The sequence below is a fragment of the Phyllobates terribilis genome, unplaced genomic scaffold (assembly GCF_046119375.1).
Source record: "Phyllobates terribilis strain yellow unplaced genomic scaffold, ASM4611937v1 Scaffold_13__5_contigs__length_258822181, whole genome shotgun sequence".
Taxonomy (NCBI): Eukaryota; Metazoa; Chordata; class Amphibia; order Anura; family Dendrobatidae; genus Phyllobates; species Phyllobates terribilis.
This window is the reverse complement of record NW_027362773.1, coordinates 253,097,258-253,120,221: the sequence shown is the minus strand read 5'-3', so window position 1 is coordinate 253,120,221 and position 22,964 is coordinate 253,097,258. Positions and strand designations below refer to the sequence as shown.

General features: G+C 45.8%; 1 protein-coding gene across 2 annotated transcripts in view; it reads left to right on the top strand.

The window, feature by feature from the left end:
* The window catches only part of LPCAT2 (lysophosphatidylcholine acyltransferase 2), a 58,776-nt gene that overhangs the window by 22,384 nt on the left and 13,428 nt on the right, over window positions 1-22,964 (top strand). For both annotated transcript variants that reach the window (XM_073659388.1, XM_073659389.1), the window contains exons 11-13: window positions 12,568-12,693; window positions 13,463-13,616; window positions 16,184-16,282. In XM_073659388.1, coding sequence (XP_073515489.1) covers window positions 12,568-12,693; window positions 13,463-13,616; window positions 16,184-16,282 — 379 coding nt within the window. The remainder of the gene's footprint in view (window positions 1-12,567; window positions 12,694-13,462; window positions 13,617-16,183; window positions 16,283-22,964) is intronic.

Sequence of the window (22,964 nt, the reverse complement as noted above, 5' to 3'; positions counted from 1 at the left end):
CTCTCCTCTGTTGATGGGGCGTGACTGACTATGACCTGCTGATTGACAGCCAGCTCTCCGCTTCCTAACTGCGGGGAACCAGCTGTCAATCGGTATGATGCCAGCAGTCACGCTCTGTAGACAGAGCAGCCTGCAAGAGCTGCCTTGTTGACGTGGAGCAGCCAATGACCGCTCAGTGCCTGTGCTGAGTACAACAGGCACATAGTAAAAAAAAAAAGTAAAATAATCCTGGACAACCCCTTAAATGACCTCCAGAATAAAATGAGTGGATCTGTTACCAGATTTCACAACACTAACTGTATCCATTATTAAATAGATCTCTCAGACCTGATGAGGTTAGTGTAATTACTTTCAAACTCCATATTAGAATTGGGACATGCAGAAGTAGTGCTGTTGCAGAGTGGGACAGCAGAAGTAGTGCTGTTGCAGAGTGGGACATGCAGAAGTAGTGCTGTTGCAGAGTGGGACATGCAGAAGTAACACAAGCACACAAGACAGGAAGTGTTGTGCTACAGAAGCATCCAGCAACTAGAGGGGTTAACACAGTCACAGGAGAAGGGGAGTGTTTTAGCAGAGCCCCAGGGGGATTGTGGGGAAGTTGTTTACTGTCTGGCTGGAGCCAAAGTGTGTGTGTGTGTGTGTGTGTGTATCTCACAGAAGCGCCCCTGCAAGTAAAAGGATTCAAGTCAGGAGTGAAGCTAAGCACAGGTCAGGTAGAGTTCCTGAACTAGCAGTGCTGAGTATTGTCAGGCAGAAAGATAAGGATTGTAAGACATTTGTGTCACAGGGATCATCTCCCTCAGCAACCCCCCCCCCCTCCTCCATCTCACTGTGTTGTAAAGAATGCTGTGTTTATTAATGTGCCTTTTGCATTAGAACTGTGCTGTCCTGTACTACTGGGAAGACTGTGAACTGCTGTGCTGCTAAGGAAATGTACTGTTTGTCACTGGAGCCTGATGCTCATAAGACTTAACTTGCATTGGCTGTGCGGCTTCTTATTAAATGCTACTGTTCTACCGTTTGAGGACTCTTGTCAAATGTGTCTGGTCAGCAAGTGAAACAACCTGCGTGTGTCACGTCAGGTGTGAGTGCAACACAGAGAGGAAAGGGGGAAGAGATGACCTCCTAATCTGGACTAGCGTCGCCCTCTCTTCCCCTAGCGTCTCTATTGTTTTATGATCAGCAACAAGAACTAAGGAAAGATAGGGGAAAGCTGTCCCTACAGTAAGACTAAGCTGAATCCCTACGATGTAGCGGGCTGCCTGTTCCTAGTGAACAGACCCGCCTTCGTCCTCGGCTAGTCTGAACGAAGACCTATAGAATTAAGGGAGGGGTCAATAAAAGAACTAAGGACTGGGACAAAAATGGGACACCTCCTAAACAGAAATTGTTGTAGAACACAAAAGACAAACTGACAAAAAGTACTAGAGGTCCAGAGGACCAAGCAAACTGACAGAGATAGGCACCGAAGCACCAGGCTAGCAAAACAGTCAAACAACACTGAAGTCCAGCAAAGCCAGAAGGGCGGAGCTGGAATATATAGGCAGATGGTCACGTGACTGCAAAACACAAGATAGCAAAAACTAATAGGAGGGTTCTAACAGTACCCCCTCTTTTATGAGGATCCTCCAGGCCCAGGCCTATCCAGAAACCTCCTGTGGAAAGCTTTAACAAGCCTAGGAGCAGAGACCTCATCCATCCTTACCCAGGAGTTGTCTTCGGGACCGAAACCCTTCCAGGAGACAAGATACTGTAATCTCCCTCTATGCCATCTAGAATTCAAGATACGTGAAATTTCATATTCGCCGTCTTCCACCACAGGAGGAACTGTGACAGTGACGTCCCTATCACATACGTCAGCCTTTTTCTACAAAGAAACATGAAACACAGGATTAATCTTCCAGGAAGTGGGGACATCCAACCTAACAGCAGACTGGTTAACAACCTGAAGCATTTTAAATGGACCCACAAACTTAGGACCCAGTTTTTTAGAGGGAATCCTCAACGGCAGGTTCTTCGAGGACAACCAAACCATGTCACCCACAGTAAACAAAACCTCTTTACGTTTCCTGTCAAAATACTTCTTGGACTTCTTGTTAGCCTCTTGAAGGTTACAACGTACATGAGTCCAAACTCTCTCCAAATCACCGGAAAAATTCTCCTCCTCCGGCACCGCCGACCCCAATTTGGAGAACGAACCCAAAGACTGATGTCTCCCAGTACAACAAAAAAAAGGAGAATACCCAGCAGAGGAGGATGTATGATTGTTAAGAGCAAATTCTGCGAGAGGCAGAAACTCAGACCACACCTCTTGATTGCCCGCCACAAAACAACGCAAAAACTGCTCAACATCCTGGTTCTTTCTTTCAGTCTGTCCATTAGACTCAGGATGATAACCAGACGAAAATGACAAATGGACTCCCAACTTGTCACAAAAAGCACGCCAAAAGCGAGCCACAAACTGAGGTCCCCTATCAGAAACAATATCCGTGGGAACGCCATTGAGCTTGAGCATCTCCTTAACAAACACCTCAGTGAGTGTCTTGGCGCAGGGCAACTTAATGAATGGAACCAAATGACACCTCTTACTAAAATGGTCCACGACTACCCAGATGACAGTAAAACCCTCGGACACAGGAAGATCAGTAATAAAATCCATAGTGAGATGCGTCCAAGGCGCACTAGGAACCTCCAGAGGGCAAAGCAAACCCGCAGCAGGAGTATGTGAAGCCTTTGACCTAGCGCACACAGTACACTGACGCACCCACTTGATGACTTCCTTCTGCCATCCAGGCCATCAAAAACTGCTCTGTAAAATGTTCTCCTCCTCCTCCGCACCGACCGTAGGAGAGAAGCTGCGAGATAAAGCATCGGCTTTAACATTCTTAGTACCAGGGATATAGGTAACAGAAAAATGAAACCGAGAAAAAAAAAAGTGCCCACCTAGCTTGACAGGCATTGAAGCGCTTGGCAGCATCCAGATAGATCAAATTCTTATGATCTGTGGAAAACCTGAATATGAAATCTAGCGCCTTCCAAAAAATGACGCCAATGTTCAAACGCGAGTTTAATAGCCAGCAACTCCCGATTTCCAACATCATAATTCAGTTCGGTTTCCGAAATTTTTTTCAAAAAGGCACAAGGATGTACTCCACCCTTGTTCTCCTGAGACAAAACTGCTCCGACCCCCACCGATGAAGCATCGACCTTGACCAAAAAAGGCTTGGTCTCATCAGGCTGCATAAGGATAGGGGCAGAACTGAACCTCTCTTCGAGATACTCAAACGCTTCAATGGCCTCAGTAGTCCACTGGGCCGTATTTGCACCTTTCCTTGTGAGATCGGTTAGAGGTTTAACAATTACAGAAAAATTCTTAATGAATTTCCTGTAATAATTGGCAAAACCCAAAAATCTCTGTATAGATTTCAAACCAATAGGCCTAGGCCATTCCTGCACAGCCTGAACCTTCACAGGGTCCATCTCAAAGCCCTCGCTGGAGACAATGTAGCCCAAAAAACTAATTTTCTGCACAGCGAACTCACATTTCTCACAATACTTAATCAAATGGTCACCTTTACCACAATAAAGACATAATCCCTCGGCGAATCTCCGGTCTTTTTCCTGAGAGCGGAGTGACATCCCCCCAACCTCCATCGGTTCCCGACCGTCAGAGCAGATTTTATGGGGGCTAGGACCTGACATTACAGGAGTCTTTACCTCATTGAGCCTGCACCTCAGTCTCCTGTCTATACAAACAGCTAACTGCATAGCTTCCTGCAGAGTCTCAGATGCAGGGAATGCAATTAGCAAATCCTTAACCCTTTCAGTCAGACCAGCAAGAAATAAACATCTCAGCGCCGAATCATTCCACTTATCTTCTGAAGCCCATCTCCTGAAGTGTGTGCAATAATTTTCAACATCATCAGACCCCTGATTCAAACGTCTAAGTTCTGATTCAGCAGATGAGATTCGATCAGGATCGTCATATAATAGCGCCATAGCAGAAAAAAATTCTTCAACAGAACTTAAACACGGATCATTAGGCTGGAGAGAAAAGGCCCAACTCTGTGGTTCTTTGCGCAAAAGTGACATAATAAAACCAATGCGCTGTGATTCATTCCCAGAGGATCTTGGTCTCAAATGAAAATATAACAAACAAGCATTTTTAAAGGGAAAAAAATCTTGCTGTTTACCATAAAAAACATCAGGCAGTCCTACCTTCGGTTCCACAAAATGCGCTCCAGGACAGCTACTCACGTGTTGCTGAAGCTCAGCCACCTCCAGAGACAATCCCTGCAGGCGTTGAGCCAACTCCTGGACGGAAACCATACTGATCCCCGAATTTCTTTCCTTTTAGGTTTTTTGGGCTGGACTTACTGTTATGATCTGCAACAAGAACTAAGGAAAGATAGGGGAAAGCTGTCCCTACAGTAAGACTAAGCTGAATCCCTGCGATGTAGCGGGCTGCCTGTTCCTAGTGAACAGACCCGCCTTCGTCCTCAGCTAGTCTGAACGAAGGCCTATAGAATTAAGGGAGGGGTCAATAAAAGAACTAAGGACTGGGACAAAAATGGGACACCTCCTAAACAGAAATTGTTGTAGAACACAAAAGACAAACTGACAAAAAGTACTAGAGGTCCAGAGGACCAAGCAAACTGACAGAGATAGGCACCGAAGCACCAGGCTAGCAAAACAGTCAAACAACACTGAAGTCCAGCAAAGCCAGAAGGGCAGAACTGGAATATATAGGCAGATGGTCACCTGACCGCAAAACACAAGATAGAAAAACTAATAGGAGGGTTCTAACACCTATACAGCCTCCGCAGCTGTCGCCGATCACGTGCCTCGCCCTACTATCCCTGGTGTAAGGCTAAGGCTGGGGGTGGAAGGAGATGAGCACTAGTCAACCTTTGCGAGCACGCTAAAGACAAAAGGGGAAGACCACGCAGGGAAATAATGACTCTGCTTAAGAAGAACTCCAACAGGGCACACGGCCTCAAGACTCCAAAGAGGACGTGATGCTGCTTCAGCCAAGTTCCAAGTAGAAATGAGTATAACCGGCGACGCCCACCTAGACACACCAGGTATATATACACCCAGACTAAAGGGAGGTAGTCGCTGGGTCCTAAACACAGCCTCCTATCTAGGCAACTGTCTGCATTGCCAAATGTGGAGACCTCCTGCAATTCACTGCAGGGCGACTGTCACTTCTGACACACCCATGACAATGTGTCTGTGCCTGAAAGTCAAAACCCTTGTGTGCCTGAGAGAAGCTGCAGCACATGGTCTATGGTCGCCCTGGGTAATAGTTCCCCCAGGATTCCAAAGAATTCATGTAACCTTTCTCGCCCCTATCTGAACCTAGCGGCGTGCATGTAACAGAATGACCGAACCACCATGATATTAAACCCTTTACGACATAGGGCTTATTAATACATATCTGTGCCCTGGGCCTTATGGACCAGATACGTATTTATACGCCCTATCTTTAATGCGGCACCGCGACCGAAGTCGCGGTGATAGCATTAAAATTCCGGTGGCATCTTACCTTAGGGTAGATGGCTCCGGCATCTCGGGGGGGGGGGGGGGGGGGGTGTCGCCGCCCCTTCACACCCACGATCGCTGTGATTGGCTGTTCAGAATTCAACAGCCAATCACAGCATTTCTCACGGTTTCCGGCAATCAGATTGCCGGAAACAGTGATGTGCAGCCTAGGATCTGTGCTCCTAAGAGCACCGATCCTAGGCTGTTGCCTAGTAACCCCAGCCCTCTCCCCAAACTGCTAGGATCGGTGCAATCGCCGATCAAATCGATCACAGCGGGACCGCGCAGTAACAAGGCGGTCACGGGGCGGTGACCGGATTGTGACCTGCCTGTCACCTCCCCATGACCCCCTGTGATGTCATAGATCCCCCAGCCAGCCCCCCGCCAGCTCTGATTGGAGCGATCGATGATGACATCAATCGCTCCTGTCAGAGTACCTGAACACAGGTGACAGGGCGGACACAGGGCGGTGACCGGCTTGTGACCTGCCTGTCACCTCCCTGTGACCCCCTGTGGTGCGTGCCCAGGCCCCAGCCATCTCTGATTGGTGCGATCGATGTCATCATCGATCGCACCAATCACAGTACCTGACCGGGTGGTGACCGGCCTGTGACCTGCCTGTCGCCCCCCCCTGTGACCGCTCTGCAGATCCTCACACTTGGTGAGGATTTCTACAGAGCGGTCACGTCTGATCTGCGCTGTGCTGGGCATTGTAGTGCCACAGAATCTTCTGTTACACTACAAGACCTTTCTCCTACCTGCTCCAGTCGCTGCTGCTGCTCCGCCGTCCTGCTGCTGTCTCCAGGTTGCTGGGTCTCCAGCTTCGGCGTCCTGCTGCTGTCTCCAGGGTCCTGGGTCTCCAGCGCCTTATCCTGCTGCTGTCTCCAGGGTCCTGGGTCTCCAGTTTTTTTTTTTTTTTTCGTGCGGCCGAGCGCTGAGCAGTGTCAACGTCTGTGCTTGCTGCTTCTCAGGACTTTTTCTTGTCCCTGTCAATTCCCCCCCCCCCCACCTTTGCACCACATCCGTGCGCACACGCCCAGCAGCTGTCGAGAGTTGATTGGTGACATAGTTAACCGATCCGCACTCGTGCTCGCTGTTTGCACCACCTACGGTAGTTCCTTTTTTTTCTCAGAAAAAAAAGTTCACACTGACACACACACACACACACACACTCTAAATAAAGTACTGACACACACGCACCACGTACACAAGAAAAAAAAATGTCCGGCTCATCCCAAACTCTCTATTCAGCGGAGGAGGCATACGCTATTGTTGCCTCTGACACGGAGACTGACAGCGAGGGCGAGGATCCCACATTTCTTTACTTTTCCGACGCCTCATCGTCCTCCTCTTCCTCCTCAGGTGCTGCTGGACCGCCCCGCAGTCGTCGCAGGAGAGAAGATGTTTCAGCGCCCCCCACTACTGATCCCGTATGGACCTTGCCCCCCGAAAATTTTGAGCCACTGATTCCTGATTTCGTGGCGGAATCAGGAATCAAGTTTGACACCACCGGCCTCCCAGAAATAGACCTTTTCAAAGTCTTTTTCTCTGAGGATTTTATAAACCTCATGGTGGGCCAAACTAATTTGTATGCTCATCAATTTTTGGAACAAAACCCCTCTTCATCATTTTCTAACTGGTCTCCTGTAGACGCAGAAGAAATGATGAAGTTTTGGGGCCTGGTCCTTCATATGGGGATCCTGAAAAAAACAGAGGTTCTTCAATACTGGAGTGTTGACGTTTTGTATAACACTCCAGTGTTCTGAATGGTCATGACCCGGACACGTTTTGAGGCCATCCACAAGTTCTTGCATTACCAAGATAATGCAAGGTGTCCTGCACGCGATGACCCGAACTTTGATAGTCTTTTCAAAGTTCGGCCGGTCATCGAGCACTTCAACATCAAGTTTGCTGAAGTGTATGTGCCCCAAAGGGACATCTGCGTGGATGAGTCCTTAATTTCTTTTAAGGGGCGGCTTGGATTCCGGCAGTACCTGCCCAGTAAAAGGTCCAGGTATGGGATCAAGCTGTATAAACTTTGTGAGAGTACCTCAGGGTACACTCACAAGTTAAGAGTTTATGAAGGGAAGGACTCCCGGATTGAACCCCCTGAATGCCCCCCTGTTCTGGGAGTGAGTGGGAAAATTGTGTGGGACTTGGTGCACCCACTGCTGGATAAAGGTTATCACCTGTACATGGATAACTTTTATACAAGTATCCCGCTCTTCAAGTCCCTCTCTGCGCGACATACCGCAGCTTGCGGTACTGTCCGCAAAAATCAGAAAGGCCTCCCAAAGACAGTAATTGGGCAGCTGCTCAGAAGGGGTGAGAGCAGAGCCCAATGTAGCGACCACCTGTTGGTGGTCAAGTACAAGGACAAGAGGGATGTCCTGCTCTTGACCACCATACATGGTGATGGCAGCACTGTAAGAGGTTCCACTACACAGGTCGCCAAACCAGACTGTGTAGTGGGGTACAACAAGTACATGGGGGGAGTTGATCTCTCCGATCAAGTCCTCCAGCCGTACAGTGCTTTGAGAAAGGCCAAGGTATGGTATAAGAAGCTGGCCGTGCACATTGTTCAGATGGCAATGCACAACGCTTTCCTTCTGTAAAGATGTGCAGGCCAGACTTCTACGTCGTACCTTCACTTTCAGGAGACAGTTATCAAGGCCCTGATATTTGGCAGTGGTGGCGGAGCGGGCCCCACTTCTTCTGGAACTGAAGGACCTTAAATTGTACCGGGGCAGATCCCTCACAGCGGAAAAAAAGGTAAGTCACAAAAGAAGTGCCGAGTGTGTTACCGAAGGAGAATACGCAAGGACACCATTTACCAATGTGACACCTGCCCCGACAAACCTGGCCTCTGCATGAAAGACTGCTTCAAAAGGTACCATACTTCCATGGACTATTGAATTAATTTCTGACGTATGACAACCTGACTAACACTACACAGCTGACGTAGTGTTCGTCAGGTTGTCATACTTCAGTTGTGTAGTGTTTGTCAGGTTGTCCTACACAACTGGCGTATAACACTACATTGTAAAATTTGACAAATCAGGTATCCGTTCCCAAAAGGGGGCACTTGTTGGGCATTTCCACTATTTAGGCACATCAGGGGCTCTGAGAACGTGACATGACGCCCGCAGACCATTCCATCAAAGTCTGCATTCCAAAGCGTCACTCCTTCCCTTCCGAGACCTGACATGCGCCCAAACAGTAGTTTTCTCCAACACATGGGGTATCCGCATACTCAGGAGAAATTGCACAACAACTTTTGGGGTCCAATTTCTCCTAGTACCCTCGTGAAAATAAAAATATTGCGGCTAAAAGAGCTTTTTTGTGGAAAAAAAATGATTTTTTTTTTTTTTCACGGCTCTACGTCATAAACGTTTGCAAAACACTTGGGGGTTCAAAGTGCTCACCACACATCTAGATAAGTTCCCTGAGGGGTCTAGTTTCCAAAATGAGGTCACTTGTGGGGGAGCTCCAATGTTTAGGCACACAGGAGCTCTCCAAACGCGACATGGTGTCTGCTAACAAATTGGAACCATGTCGCGTTTGGAGAGCCCCTGTGTGCCTAAACATTGGAGCTCCCCCACAAGTGACCCCATTTTGGAAACTAGACCCCCCCCAAGGCACCTATCTAGATGCATAGTGAGCACTTGGAACCCCCAGGTGCTTCTCAAATTAATCCGTAAAAATAAAGTTGTTTTTTTTTTTTTTCCACTTTTTCATTTTTACAAATCAATTTGTGAAGCACCTGGGGGGGGTTCCAAGTGCTCACTATGCATCTAGATAGGTGCCTTGGGGGGTCTAGTTTCCAAAATGGGGTCACTTGTGGGGGAGCTCCAATGTTTGGGCACACGGGGGCTCTCTAAATGCAACATGGTATCCGCTAATTATTCAAGCAAATTTTACAATCAAAAAGTCAAATGGCCCCGCCGTGCGCCCAAACAGTGGTTTTTCCCCACATATGGGGTGTCTGCGTGCCCAGGGGAAATTGCACAACAAATTTTGGGGTCCATTTTTTTTCTTGTTACCCCTGCGAAAATAAAAAAAAATTTGAGTCTAAAGTAACATTTTTGTGAAAAAAGTTAAATGTTCATTTTTTTCTTCCACATTCCAAAAATTCCTGTGAAGCACCTGAAGGGTTAATAAAGTTCTTGAATGTGGTTTTGAGCACCTTGAGGGGTGCAGTTTTTAGAATAGTGTCACTTTTGGGTATTTTCTGTCATAAAGACCTTTCAAAGTGACTTCAAATGTGATGTGGTCCCTAAAAAAATGGTTTTATAAATTTTGTTGGGAAAATGAGAAATCGCTGGTCAACTTTTAACCCTTATAGCTCCCTAACAAAAAAAAAATTTTGCTTCCAAAATTGTGCTGATGTAAAGTAAACATGTGGGAAATGTTATTTATTAACTATTTTGTGTGACATATCTCTCTGATTTAAGAGCATAAAAATTCAAATTTTGAAAATTGCAAAATTTTCAAAATTTTCGCCAAATTTCTGTTTTTTTCACAAATAAACGCAAGTGATATCGAAGAAATTTTACTACTATCATGAAGTACAATATGTCACGAAAAAACAGTCTCAGAATCAGGGGGATCCGTTGAAGCGTTCCAGAGTAATTACCTCATAAAGTGACAGTGGTCAGAATTGTAAAAATTTGCTTGGTCATTAACGTGCAAACCACTCTCGGGGGTAAAGGGGATAAGATGAGCATTTTATGATTCCAGCTATAGAGAAAACTAAATCGCAAATCCAAATGCATTCAATCTCTGCCCATCCAGCCTGACTGAAAGATGCAGCTTGTACTGAACAGTGTGAGATCTCAGCAGGGAGGAGGGACAATGAGGAGCTGTCAACCAGACAGAATGAAGTAAATTCTCATAATGGCACTTACAGTCATTCTGACTCTGATAAATACAGCATAACTATCAGGGCTAATAGATCCATTTAGTTTGTACTGTGAAATCTGTCAAGGCCCCGTCACACATAACGAGATCGCTAGCGAGATCGTTGATGCGTCACGGTTTTCGTGACGCAATAGCGATCTTGCTAGTGATCTCGTTATGTCTGACAGGTAGCAACGATCAGGCCCCTGCTGTGAGATCGCTGATCGTTACAAAGCTTCCTGGACCATTCCTGGGTCGTTGCGCTCCCGCTGGGCAGTGTGCATCGCTGTATTTGACACCTTATCAACGACCTCGTTAGCGATTCAGAACTGAGACACATAGGCGTGCGTAAATTGGACTTTTCCGCACCCCTCGTCCCTGATTGGTGGTCACTACTGCGTCCTTGTTTTTCGGATCCCACCAGCGTTCTCCGGCTGTGACTCCACTTTGAAGAAATTAGACATCTTTAGTGAGGTAGGTATTGTTTGGGGTCTCAAATGAGTTTCCATTTTTAATTCATTTATAGGACCTCTACCAATTATCTGCTATCATTGCTCTTCAGAGAGGGAGGGCTTGGCTTCTATCTGTATATATATGCTTTTGCATGGGCAGATATTTTAGGGGTCTCGTGCACACACAGCACATTTTCTGACATGCTGTCCTGGCCAACCGCTTCAGAGTTTTTCACACGCCAATTAACATGAAGCTTAAATCAATAGACTCTGTTGTTTTGGCCTGTTGCACGCTTCACAACTCTCTTCGTCGACGTGATGCAATTACGTACTGTCCGCCTGGCTTCGTGGACTCTGTGGACCTAGCCAATGGGGAAGTGGAGCTCGGTGAATGGCGTGCAAACGATCCTGCAATTGCAGGCCTTCAACCAGTGGGACATGGCAGAAACACCCATGATGCGAAGACCTGCCGCGACAACTACTGCCAGTATTTTAACGGTCCTGGTGCTGTTCCTTGGCAGCATCAGAACCTACAGTGGGCAACTACTCATGTTTCTACACTACTGACATTTCTGTACTGAGGTGTCTAATAAACTGTGTATTCCACTATGCAAAAGCTTTGTTTCTCATTCTTTCAGTAGTAGCAGTAGTCACCGCAGTAAGCAGTCTATATATACATATACATATATAGATACATATACATTCGTGTACTCATACATATACACATATACATTCGTGTACTCATACGTATACACATATACATTCGTGTACTCATACGTATACACATATACATTCGTGTACTCATACGTATACACATATACATTCGTGTACTCATACATATACACATATACATTCGTGTACTCATACATATTTTTAAGTACATAAATATATACATCACACACATATACACATACGTATACAGATAACTATATATATATATATATATATATATATATATATATATATATATATATATATATATATATATATATATATATATATATATATATATATATATATATATATATATATATATATATATACACACATACATACTCTCAAACATGTAGATATGCATACACATAAATGGCTATATATATATATATATATATCTGTACAGGAACAATGCACACACCAGTGTTCCCGTCTGACCGGAGACGCAGTAGCGATGTTAAACTAAGGCCACACAATCAGAACGCAGTAGCGTCCACCAATCGGAGATGAGGGGGCGCGGAAAAGTGATTTTATGCGCGCCTTTGTGACACAGTACAGTCCCTATCAAGGTGTGGATCGTTGAAATAGCTGCTGTGTGAAAGCGCCCCAGCGACCAGCGAGATCATTAGTTAGATCGCTGGGGCGGCCGAAATCGTTGGGAAGTTCTGCATGTTTGACGGCTCCCCAGCGATCACGAAACGACTCTGCAGCGATCCAAAAACTGTGACGCACTAACGATCTCGCTAGTGATCTCGTTATGTGTGACGGGGCCTTTAGGTCACCTTTTTTTTATCTCAAAAGTCAAAGTTGCTGTTTAGATGCTAAGTTCTTATTCTTTTCTACTTTTGCTATTATGAGATATGATTTGTCTTCTCCAATTTGTGTTTTTCCACTACACAAAAACTAAAAGAATATATATATATATATATATAATATAAATTAATTTTCTGTCTTACAGAGCTCTTGGAATGCCAGTGACCGATCATACCTATGAAGATTGCAGGCTAATGTTAACAGCGAGAGATCTGACATTACCTATGGAGGCCGGTCTTGTGGAATTCACAAAAATCAGCAGAAAGCTAAAGTGAGATACCACCTGACATCATATTATTTATTATTTTTATCATAAATTACCCACCATTATATAGGATTATCAATTAGATATGCAAAATAAGATTGATCAAAATGTATCAGAGGCTCCTACCCTATTTTTATCTTGCTGCAACCTTTCCAAGGGATAACAGCAAACTTTTACTTTTTCTATTTGATACTTGAGCCTTTAAGGAAACTGACACCAAGTTTTTGCCAAATAATCAGAGAACAGCATAATATAAAGAGAGAAACCCTGATTCCAGCGATGTGTCACTTACTGGGCTGCTTGTTTTGATAATCTGCAGCTGATAAAACAGGGATTTTATCACTACAGGATTAGTAAATCTACTGCTATGTAGTCCTCCATATTCATGAGCTCTATAAAACCCCACCCCCACCACTGATTGGCTGCTTCTTGCCATGAACAGTGTACACAGAAAGCAGCCAATCAGAGATGTGGGCGGGGCTATACAGAGCTCAGCATTCAGAGAACTGCTAGATCTACAACAGATAAAACCATTGATTTTATCAAAACTGCAGCAAGCAGCCCAGTAAGTGACACATCACTGTAATCGGGGTATTTGCCTCTAAATTATGCTGCTCTCAGAATACATAGCACCAAGCTGCTGACAAATTCCCTTTAAATAAATAATTGTATTCCTAGAAACTCTGAAATTTATTTTATAGAAATGTGTATGTTTGTGTATTTATATCTGTATTATATGTATCTTTTTTAAATTTTTTTATTTTTTTTTTTGTAGCCTAAAATGGGACAATTTTCAGAAACAGCTAGAAAAGTATGCATCTATTGCTGACCTATCAAAAGGAGGAAGAATTGGAATTGAAGAGTTTGCCAATCATCTTAAGCTGCCGGTTTCTGATGTACTAAAAGAGCTGTTTGCGCTGTTTGATCGGGTATGTATGATATCCTTTAATAGGATAATGCATAAAATGTCACCATTTGGGAAGGTAATTTTTGGACCCTAAAAATATCATGGAAAATTATATATTGATTATTTTCATATTACATACAGTACAGACCAAAAGTTTGGACACACCTTCTCATTTAAGGATTTTTCTGTATTTTCATGACTTTGAAAATTGTACATTCACAATGAAGGCATCAAAACTATAAATTAACACATGTGGAATTATATAGTTAACAAAAAAGTGTGAAACAACTGAAAATATGTCTTATATTCTAGGTTTTTCAAAGTAGCCACCTTTTGCTTTGATGACTGCTTTGCACACTCTTGGCATTCTCTTGATGAGCTTCAAGAGGTAGTCACTGGAAATGGTCTTCCAACAATCTTGAAGGAGTTCCCAGAGATGCTTAGCACTTGTTGGCCCTTTTGCCTTCACTCTGCGGTCCAGCTCACCCCAAACCATCTCGATTGGGTTCAGGTCTGGTGACTGTGGAGGCCAGGTCATCTGGCGTAGCACCCCATCACTCTCCCTCTTGGTCAAATAGCCCTTACACAGCCTGGAGGTGTGTTTGGGGTCATTGTCCTGTTGAAAAATAAATGATGGTCCAACTAAACGCAAACCGGATGGAATAGCATGCCGCTGCAAGATGCTGTGGTAGCCATGCTGGTTCAGTATGCCTTCAATTTTGAATAAATCCCCAACAGTGTCACGAGCAAAGCACCCCCACACCATCACACCTCCTCCTCCATGCTTCACGGTGGGAACCAGGCATGTAGAGTCCATCCGTTCACCTTTTCTGCATCGCACAAAGACACGGTGGTTGGAACCAAAGATCTCAAATTTGGACTCATCAGACCAAAGCACAGATTTCCACTGGTCTAATGTCCATTCCTTGTGTTCTTTAGCCCAAACAAGTCTCTTTTGCTTGTTGCCTGTCCTTAGCAGTGGTTTCCTAGCAGCTATTTTACCATGAAGGCCTGCTGCACAAAGTCTCCTCTTAACAGTTGTTGTAGAGATGTGTCTGCTGCTAGAACTCTGTGTGACATTGACCTGGTCTCTAATCTGAGCTGCTGTTAACCTGCGATTTCTGAGGCTGGTGACTCGGATAAACTTATCTTCAGAAGCAGAGGTGACTCTTGGTCTTCCTTTCCTGGGGCGGTCCTCATGTGAGCCAGTTTCTTTGTAGCGCTTGATGGTTTTTGCAACTGCACTTGGGGACACATTCAAAGTTTGCCCAATTTTTAGGACTGACCGACCTTCATTTCTTAAAGTAATGATGGCCACTCGTTTTTCTTTACTTAGAATTTGTATTATGGTAAGAAAAAAGCAGCTAACAGTCTATTCAGTAGGACTATCAGCTGTGTATCCACCTGACTTCTGCACAACACAACTGATGGTCCCAACCCCATTTATAAGGCAAGAAATCCCACTTATTAAACCTGACAGGGCACACCTGTGAAGTGAAAACCATTTCCGGTGACTACCTCTTGAAGCTCATCAAGAGAATGCCAAGAGTGTGCAAAGCAGTCATCAAAGCAAAAGGTGGCTACTTTGAAGAACCTAGAATATAAGACATATTTTAAGTTGTTTCACACTTTTTTGTTAAGTATATAATTCCACATGTGTTAATTCATAGCTTTGATGCCTTCAGTGTGAATGTACAATTTTCAAAGTCATGAAAATACAGAAAAATCATTAAATGAGAAGGTGTGTCCAAACTTTTGGTCTGTACTGTAGGTCAGACATAAGCTTCAAGTCCCTGGTGGAAACATTTAGTTAATAGCTAAAATGTGGCTTTCATCATACACTCAATGTATAAAGCATGCAGTGTGCTCCCTCTAGTGGTCTCAAAGAAAACTGACTACAACCAAGTTCATTTACAGTAATGGCCAAAAGTTTTGAGACTGACACAAATTTAGATTTTTGCTGTTGTGGCTATATGTGTTTGTTCTAAGGAAGAACACAGGGCACACAGCATAAAGAGAATTGCGTTTTTAATATCTATGCGTTTCGAAGTTATCCAACTTCTTCCTCAAGATGTATGACCCCTGCCCACAACCCTGATTGGCTGCTTTCTGTCAATACAAAATGTACACAGAAAGCAGCCAATCAGTGGTGGGGGTGTGGTTGGACCAGGAGGCATGAGACACCTAGTCCTGTAGTGATAATCTCCTGGTGATAAATCACTGATTTTATTGAAATGGCAACACACAGCCTAGTAAGTGACACATCACTGGAATCAGGGTCTCAATGTTGGCTTAATGGCAGACACAGACTGCACAGGGCCAGATTGCAAGAATAATATCAACACCTTTTGAGATCCAATAGCTTATCCAATAAAGGATTCCCATCCAATCCCAGCAAGCGGAGATCTTGAAAACTGGGAAGATTTGGGACAGAAATAATATTGGAATCTTGTATAACTTTTAATTACACAAACAATAACCAAATCATTGGAAAACATGACTGTTAGGTATTGAAAATGTTTTCCAAATGATGTCAAAATTTTAATTTAGCTCAAGTTTTTCAATTTCTCCTCCCTTTTTTTGGTATAGGACAAAGATGGCACAATAGACTTCAGAGAGTATGTAATCGGCATAGCAATCCTTTGCAATCCTGCCAATTCGGAGGACACCATACAAATGGCATTTAAGGTACACAGTTTTTATACTTTATAACGTTCTAAGTAGAGATGAGCGGACCCGTGGAAGTTCGGGTTCTAGTACCCAACCCAAACTTTAGTCCAAAGTCTGGTTCGGGTACCAGAACTGTACCCAAATTTAAACCAGGACCCAAACTCCATTGAAAACAATGGAGACCCGAACACTCTCTGTCCGTCAATACAATACAATACAATACAAATAGGCTTTATTGGCAGGACCAAAGTTCAATTAGTGTTGCCAAAGCAAAAAAAATAAGTGTGACCAGGGGAGGGGGCTTGTGGGGATGGGATGTTGGGGGGCACAATTTGGGCAGTAAGAGACCATTCTCGAGTCTTTCGTTCCTCTCAGCTTATGACATGTGGTGACATATATTTGGCGGCGATCTCCACCGCTGATTCCTCTTTCCCCCAGTAGGATACGGAGTTTCCTTTCATCCTCCATGGATGGGAAGTCTGGGATGTGAGTGGAGAGTCTCTGGAAATGGGAGGCCCTCACTGCTGAGTATTTGTTGCAGTGCAGAAGGACGTGCGCCTTGTCCTCCAGGGCCCCCTGCTGGCAGTTCTGGCACAGTCTGTTCTCCCGCAGCTTGTATGTCTGTCGGTGCCGACCTGTTTCCACCTCTAGGCTGTGAGCACTCAGTCTGTACAGACTCGGGGTCTGCCTGTCTTTGGGGTGGTGTAACCGCTCCAGATATGGGGCCAAAGTGTACTCCCTCTGCAGTGCCCGGTAGATAGTGAGTTTCTGTGCTTTCTCTAGTTCACTTTTCCATCCCTTTATGTATTGCTTCTTGCAGCTCTCTGAGGTCCCTTTTATTTGGCCTTTTGTCAGGGTGTGTTGCTGACTTTGGGTACTGGCTGCCGAGGTCCCTGGCTTGCTCTGGGCTCCGGCTCAGCAGGGCTTTATGATGGTAGGAGCTTGGGTTGCTGCTCTGTATGTGTGCCTGGAGTGATAGCGCTCTCTTGTGTATATTGAGCCAAATGGGGAATCGGCCCAGCTCAGCACTACAGGCTATGTTTGAGGTGCTGCTATGGACCTGGAGGAGATGTTTGTAGAACTCCAGGTGGAAGACTTCAGTTGGGCTGAGATCCACTTTGTCTGGTCTGGGTAGGTCTCTGGGCCCCATACTTCGCTGCCGTATAGCAGTATAGGGGTGATGATGCTGTCAAATATCTTGAGTCAAACTCTCACTCTTGGTTTGAGGTGGTACAGTTGTCTTCTGGTGGCGTAGAAGGTTCTGCATGCTTTTCTTTTCAGGGCTTCTGCTGCTGGCTTGAGGCTCCCAGTTTGACTTAGCTCCAGACTGAGGTAGGTATAGCTGCTGCTCTTCTCCAGCGTGGAGCCATTTAATGTGAAGGAGGGAGTGGGGCTTTTGTTCTGGTTCCTTCTCTGAAACACCATGACTTTGGTCTTCTTTTGGTGATGGGCAGTGCCCATGTGTTGCTGAATGTTTCCAGCACTGCCAGGCTATCTTGGAGACCCCTCTCGGTTGGGGAGAGTAGCAGGAGGTCATCTGCGTACAGCAAGAACTTCACCTCTCGGTCGTGCAGACTGAGGCCTGGAGCGGAGGAGGATTCCAGAGCTGCAGCCCGTCCATTTATGTACATGTTGAATTGGGTTGGGCTCAGACGGCGTCCCTGTCTGACCCTGCGGCCCTGTCTGAAGAAAGCAATCCTTTTCCCATTCACCTTCAATGGTTCTCAGTGTATGAGCTCTTGATGACGTCATAGGTTCTGCCGCCTATTCCGCTCTCTAGGAGTTTCAGGAACAGGCTGGGATGCCACACGGAGTCAAAGGCCTTCTTGAAGTCCTCAAAACATCCAAATATTTTACCTTACTTTTTGCTGTGGACATGGGTCTTTATGAGGCTCTGCAGGGTGTAGATGTGATCGCTGGTTCGGCATGATCCAGCTTGGCTTCTGATGATGTCATGTTGGGTGAGGAACAGTTTCCCAGAATGCTGTTGACACAGATCCCTCTGTAGTGTGCTGGATTGTATCGGTCCCCATTCTTGTAGATGGGCGTTATGAGACCTTGATTCCAGCTTTGAGGGAAGTAGCCAGCACTCAGGATGTGGGTGAATAGTTTTGACAGTGCTGCATGTATGTATGGGGAACTGTATTTGATCATCTCTGGCAAGATGCCATCACTGAACCCAGTCTTCTTGCATTTCCTCAATTTGATTCTGTCTTTTATTTCCATCAAACTGATTGGAGTGTCCAGAGGATTTTGGAAGTCCTTGATTGTCTTCTCCATGTCCCTCAGTTTTGGATTAGGTGCTCCTGTTCTGGGATTAGGTCTTCTTCTGGTATGTTCCTGTAGAGGCACTCGAGTAGCTGTGCCAGATGTTGCCATTCTGAATGTGGAGGGTGCTCTGCTTGGGCTTCGTGCTGATGTGACTCCAGGTGTCCCAGAATGAGTTGTCCTGCAGGGAGTCTTCAAACTGCTGTAGTTTGTGGGAGATGTGCCTCTGTTTTTTTTCTCCTTGAGGATGCGCTTGTATTGCTTCTGTAGGATTTCACGGGCCGCTCTTAGATATCTGTTGTTGGGGTTTCTGTATTTTTGGTTTGTGGCTACCCTTAGGGAGTTGCGTATTGTCTTGCATTCTTTGTCACTGTTTATTTGTAGGTCTCTTGGGGTTAGTCCTACTGAGGCCTGCTAGTTCTGCCATGGTTTATAGGATGAATGGAAAAATGCAAGAGCGCAATAGGGTCTTATCCAATTAATAAATGTTACATAAAAGTATTAAAAACTGCTCACCTAGTAGGGTTGTGTGGGACACAACACCAATAAAGCCTGGACTCCAGATGCTGCACCTTCCTATGGATATGTCAGAGATAGATGGTGGGAAAGGAAGTGGTTTCTGCTCTCTGGAGTCACGGCAAACCATTAGTATGGATAAAAATGTAGATTTATTGTCTACGCGTTTCAGAGTCCACCAACTCCTTCCTCAGGACAACCATACATAACAACATGGTTGTCCTGAGGAAGGAGTCGGTGGACTCTGAAACGTGTCGACAATAAACCTACGTTTTTATCCATACTAATGGTTTGCCGTGACTCCTGAGAGAGCAGAAACCACTTCCTTTCCCAGCATCTATCTATGGTTTATAGGATGTTATTAAAGTCGTTCACTGCCAGGTTGACCCCTTGCTGATGTGGTGTATAGGGACTTGTGTTTAAAGTTTACAAGTAGCTCTTGAATCTCGATTCTGTTGGTCATGTTGGTGTATTCAGTGGCTAACTGTTTGTGCCAATTGAAGGACGATGGGAGGTTGTGAAGACCACTCAAGTGGGGCTTTTGTCTGTGGGTCTCTGTCTGTGGGTCTGTGGGTCTCTGCGTCTCTTTCCTTAAACACATTGCATTACAAAGAAGTTAAAGATCAGTCCACACATTTGTATGCAAAAGTATTAAACGCATGTGCCCAAAGGGGCGTTATGTCTCAGCACCTTTAGGATATGTTCACACGAGCATGTTTTGCGGTCTGTATAGACCACAATGCCTGGACTGACCGTGGGTCTTCCAACCCTGAGCTTACAACCTCATATGTGTCTTCGAGGGCTGTAAGATCAGGTTGGGAGGAGACCTGCGGACAGTCTATTAACGGAACTTGAAATATGCTCGTGTGAACCACCCTTCCTAAGTGTCTTTGCTCCTTACCCAGGATGTCCATAAGGGGACCGTAGCATGGAGGAGTTTTAACCTCACGGCATCGTGGGGCCAAGTTCCTGCCAAGGGGGTAGAAAAAAAAGATTTTTCATGGCTGCTGTAGGCATAAATCCATTATAAAAGATGGAACCCTAGGAGTAAGGTAGACTGGTTCCATATCTTCTGTCCTAACCAATCCGTATGATGGGATAAGTTCAGCACAGTGCTTGTTTCGTAGCTAAGGTTTATTTTTACCATACAGTCCATGTATAGTCTTTTCCCCGATCCCTTTACTTTAATCCATTGGACTTTATTTATTTTTTATTAAGAGCAATGAAGCTTTTCATTAGTGAAGAATCCAGCTGCGTTTTCCATATAATATCCCTAATGATAACCTGGAGGTTTCGATGACCTTTCTTTCTAATGTGCTAATACCTGGACCTTCCATCTGTTGTCCGGGCAACATGGCGACATGGCTTTAGGCCTTCAGGGTGGGAGGCAATTGAAACCCTCCATAAACTTCACCTCTGTTGTAATGTGTGATGGATAATGAATGCAGGTTATTTTCTTTCCAGGTAATGTGCTTTTCCTTTTTCTTTAGGGCAGTAGATACGTTTGCACTCTGGAGGGATCAATCAGGCCTAAATTCCATAATGCAAAAGGCTAAAATATCCATATCGTAGATGGGGGTGCGCATGGTATAGCGGAGGCAGGTGGTAGGTTGGTTAGGATGATATTTTTGAATTTGGCACAGAAAAATTTTTCACATTAGACAAAAAGGAAAAACAGCCACGGGAACAATAACTAGCGTTGTTGCCAGGTCAGTAATCGGTGGCAGCTAGATGGGAGCCATGCTTTTTCAGCAGCAGAAGGGAAGGAAGGGAGACACAGATTCTCTACTTCGTGGGTAGGCGGAGCCCCATAGGATAGTCACCTCAGATTGGAAAAAGACCACCGGCCCCTCCAGTATATAGGCTCCTCCTACTCCCATGTTCATCAGTCTTTTATCTGAGGTCTCAGAGGATAGTCGCTGCTTCGGCAGCTCCTCAGAAGAGTTGTTATTTTATATCCAGCGAGTCCTGGACCCCCCGTGGTCTAGAGGTCTCTGGGGGTCTCGGCGCTGCTGAGACCCCTGACCCTCCCCTGGCAGCTCTGTGTTCCCCTTGAGGAGGTTCCCACTTATGCCTGCCGGCCCCGGGGGATACAGGGCGCTCCCTGGCGGAGGCGCACACCACACATCTGAGAGGGTCCCTGCGTCCTCCGCCATAGGGGGGAGCAAAGGGCCATGGCGCCACACATCCCTGAGGATCCCTGTGGCGTTCAGCCGGGTAAGTGCTCTTTGGTCTAAAGAGTATCTTTGACGGCTACGGCAAGTGTACTGCCTGTGTGTTTCTTGTCTATTTCAGACGCTGCCTTGACTGGGGAGCAGAGACGGAGGCCAGTAATTTTTATTTTTATTTTTTATTTGCGCATGCTTTTTCGTTTTTGCTTCCTGCCTTCATTGAGTCAGGAAGCTCCCTGTATTGGCGCGCGTTTTCTTGCTTTTATTGACTTGCTTCCTGCCTTCATAGAGGTAGGAAGTTTTCTGCCCTCATTTTTTGTTTGATTAAGGCGGGGGGACGTGGCCTAGCGGGGGCGTGGCTTAGCGTCTCCTGGCTTCCTGCCGTCATTACTTAGGCAGGAAGCGCTTGGTTGAGCGTGCGCTGGCGGTCCCTGCTTCTCCCTCCGGCGTCCAGCGGCGCCTCCTGCTCTCTGCTCCCCGTCCGTCCACACACTTAGGAGGAGCGGTCGCCGCAGTACCGGTGAGTCCCCTCTGCCTCTCGCAGGGGTTCTTTGTCAGTGCTGTCTCTCCAGGCTACCTATTAGGAGTCCTCAGGAGCACTGCCGCTTTCTCTCCTAAAGCTATTTACTTCACTGACCTTTTAGGCTGTGTAGTATTATAGTTGCTGTGATGTTAACCCCTTCTGAAAAAGTGGAACTTTAGGGGAAACACATGGTGTTTAAGGGAGTTTCCCCCTATTGATTTTTTGCTCGGCATTTCTGGGGTAGCTCTTTTCTAAGGGTGAGCTTTAACCCTTCAGAGCCTGTTGCATATATATAAAAAAAAAATAAATAAAAAAAAGTGAGTTTTGAAAACAGGCTGTGCAGCTTTCACACTTTTTTGCCATCCTTGTTGTACATCCTGGCATCTGGTGTGGGTGGCATGTCGGATCAGGGGCCTGGGAGTGCGGATCGGTCTCCTGATCCGTTTCAGGTTCAGTCGCACGCCTCTGATACACTCAGGCCTTCTACTACATCAAGTTCAACGCTCAGTGATGTTAAGGTGGAGGCGCTCACTCGCTCCATTGATAGTCTCTCTAGTCTCCTGGGACAGTGGGTGTCAGCTAGATCACACCCAATGCCACGAGGTAAAAAGCGCCGCAAGACTATGGTGGCGTTGTCTCCCTCGCAGAGCGCATCAGAGGCTTCGGATTCACCAACAGATTCGGTTGATGAAATTTCTGAGTCCGAAGAGGAGGATCAACAGGATCGCTCTGTTTCTCTTTCTGGTCGCGTAGATGGGCTTATTAAGGACATGCGGGAAGTATTAGAGCTATCTGAAGAGCCGACAAGACCGTCTAGGTCGGGCCGTCTGTATCAGAAGACGCGCCGTGTTCGTTCTACATTACCTGCGCATGAGGAACTTAACGAAGCTTTGGAGAAGGAGCGTCAGTGTCCGGATAAACGCTTCCGAGGAACGCGTTTTTTTGATGCCCTATATCCCTGTGCCAAGGAGATGATTACTAATTGGGTTCCCTCTCCTGAGGTGGATATATCTCTCTCAGCTGACCAAGTCTTCCCTGCTTCCTGTTAAAGGGAGAGCCAATCTTCAGGATCCTTTGGACAGAAGATCGGAGTCAGCGGCGAAATCCATCTATGAAGCCGCGGGTCATGGTTTCCGAGCGGCCTTGGGGGCCATGTGGGCCGGTGAGGCTTCTCTGCGGTGGTTGGATCAGCTGCGTGCGGCGTGGCAGGATGGGACTTCGC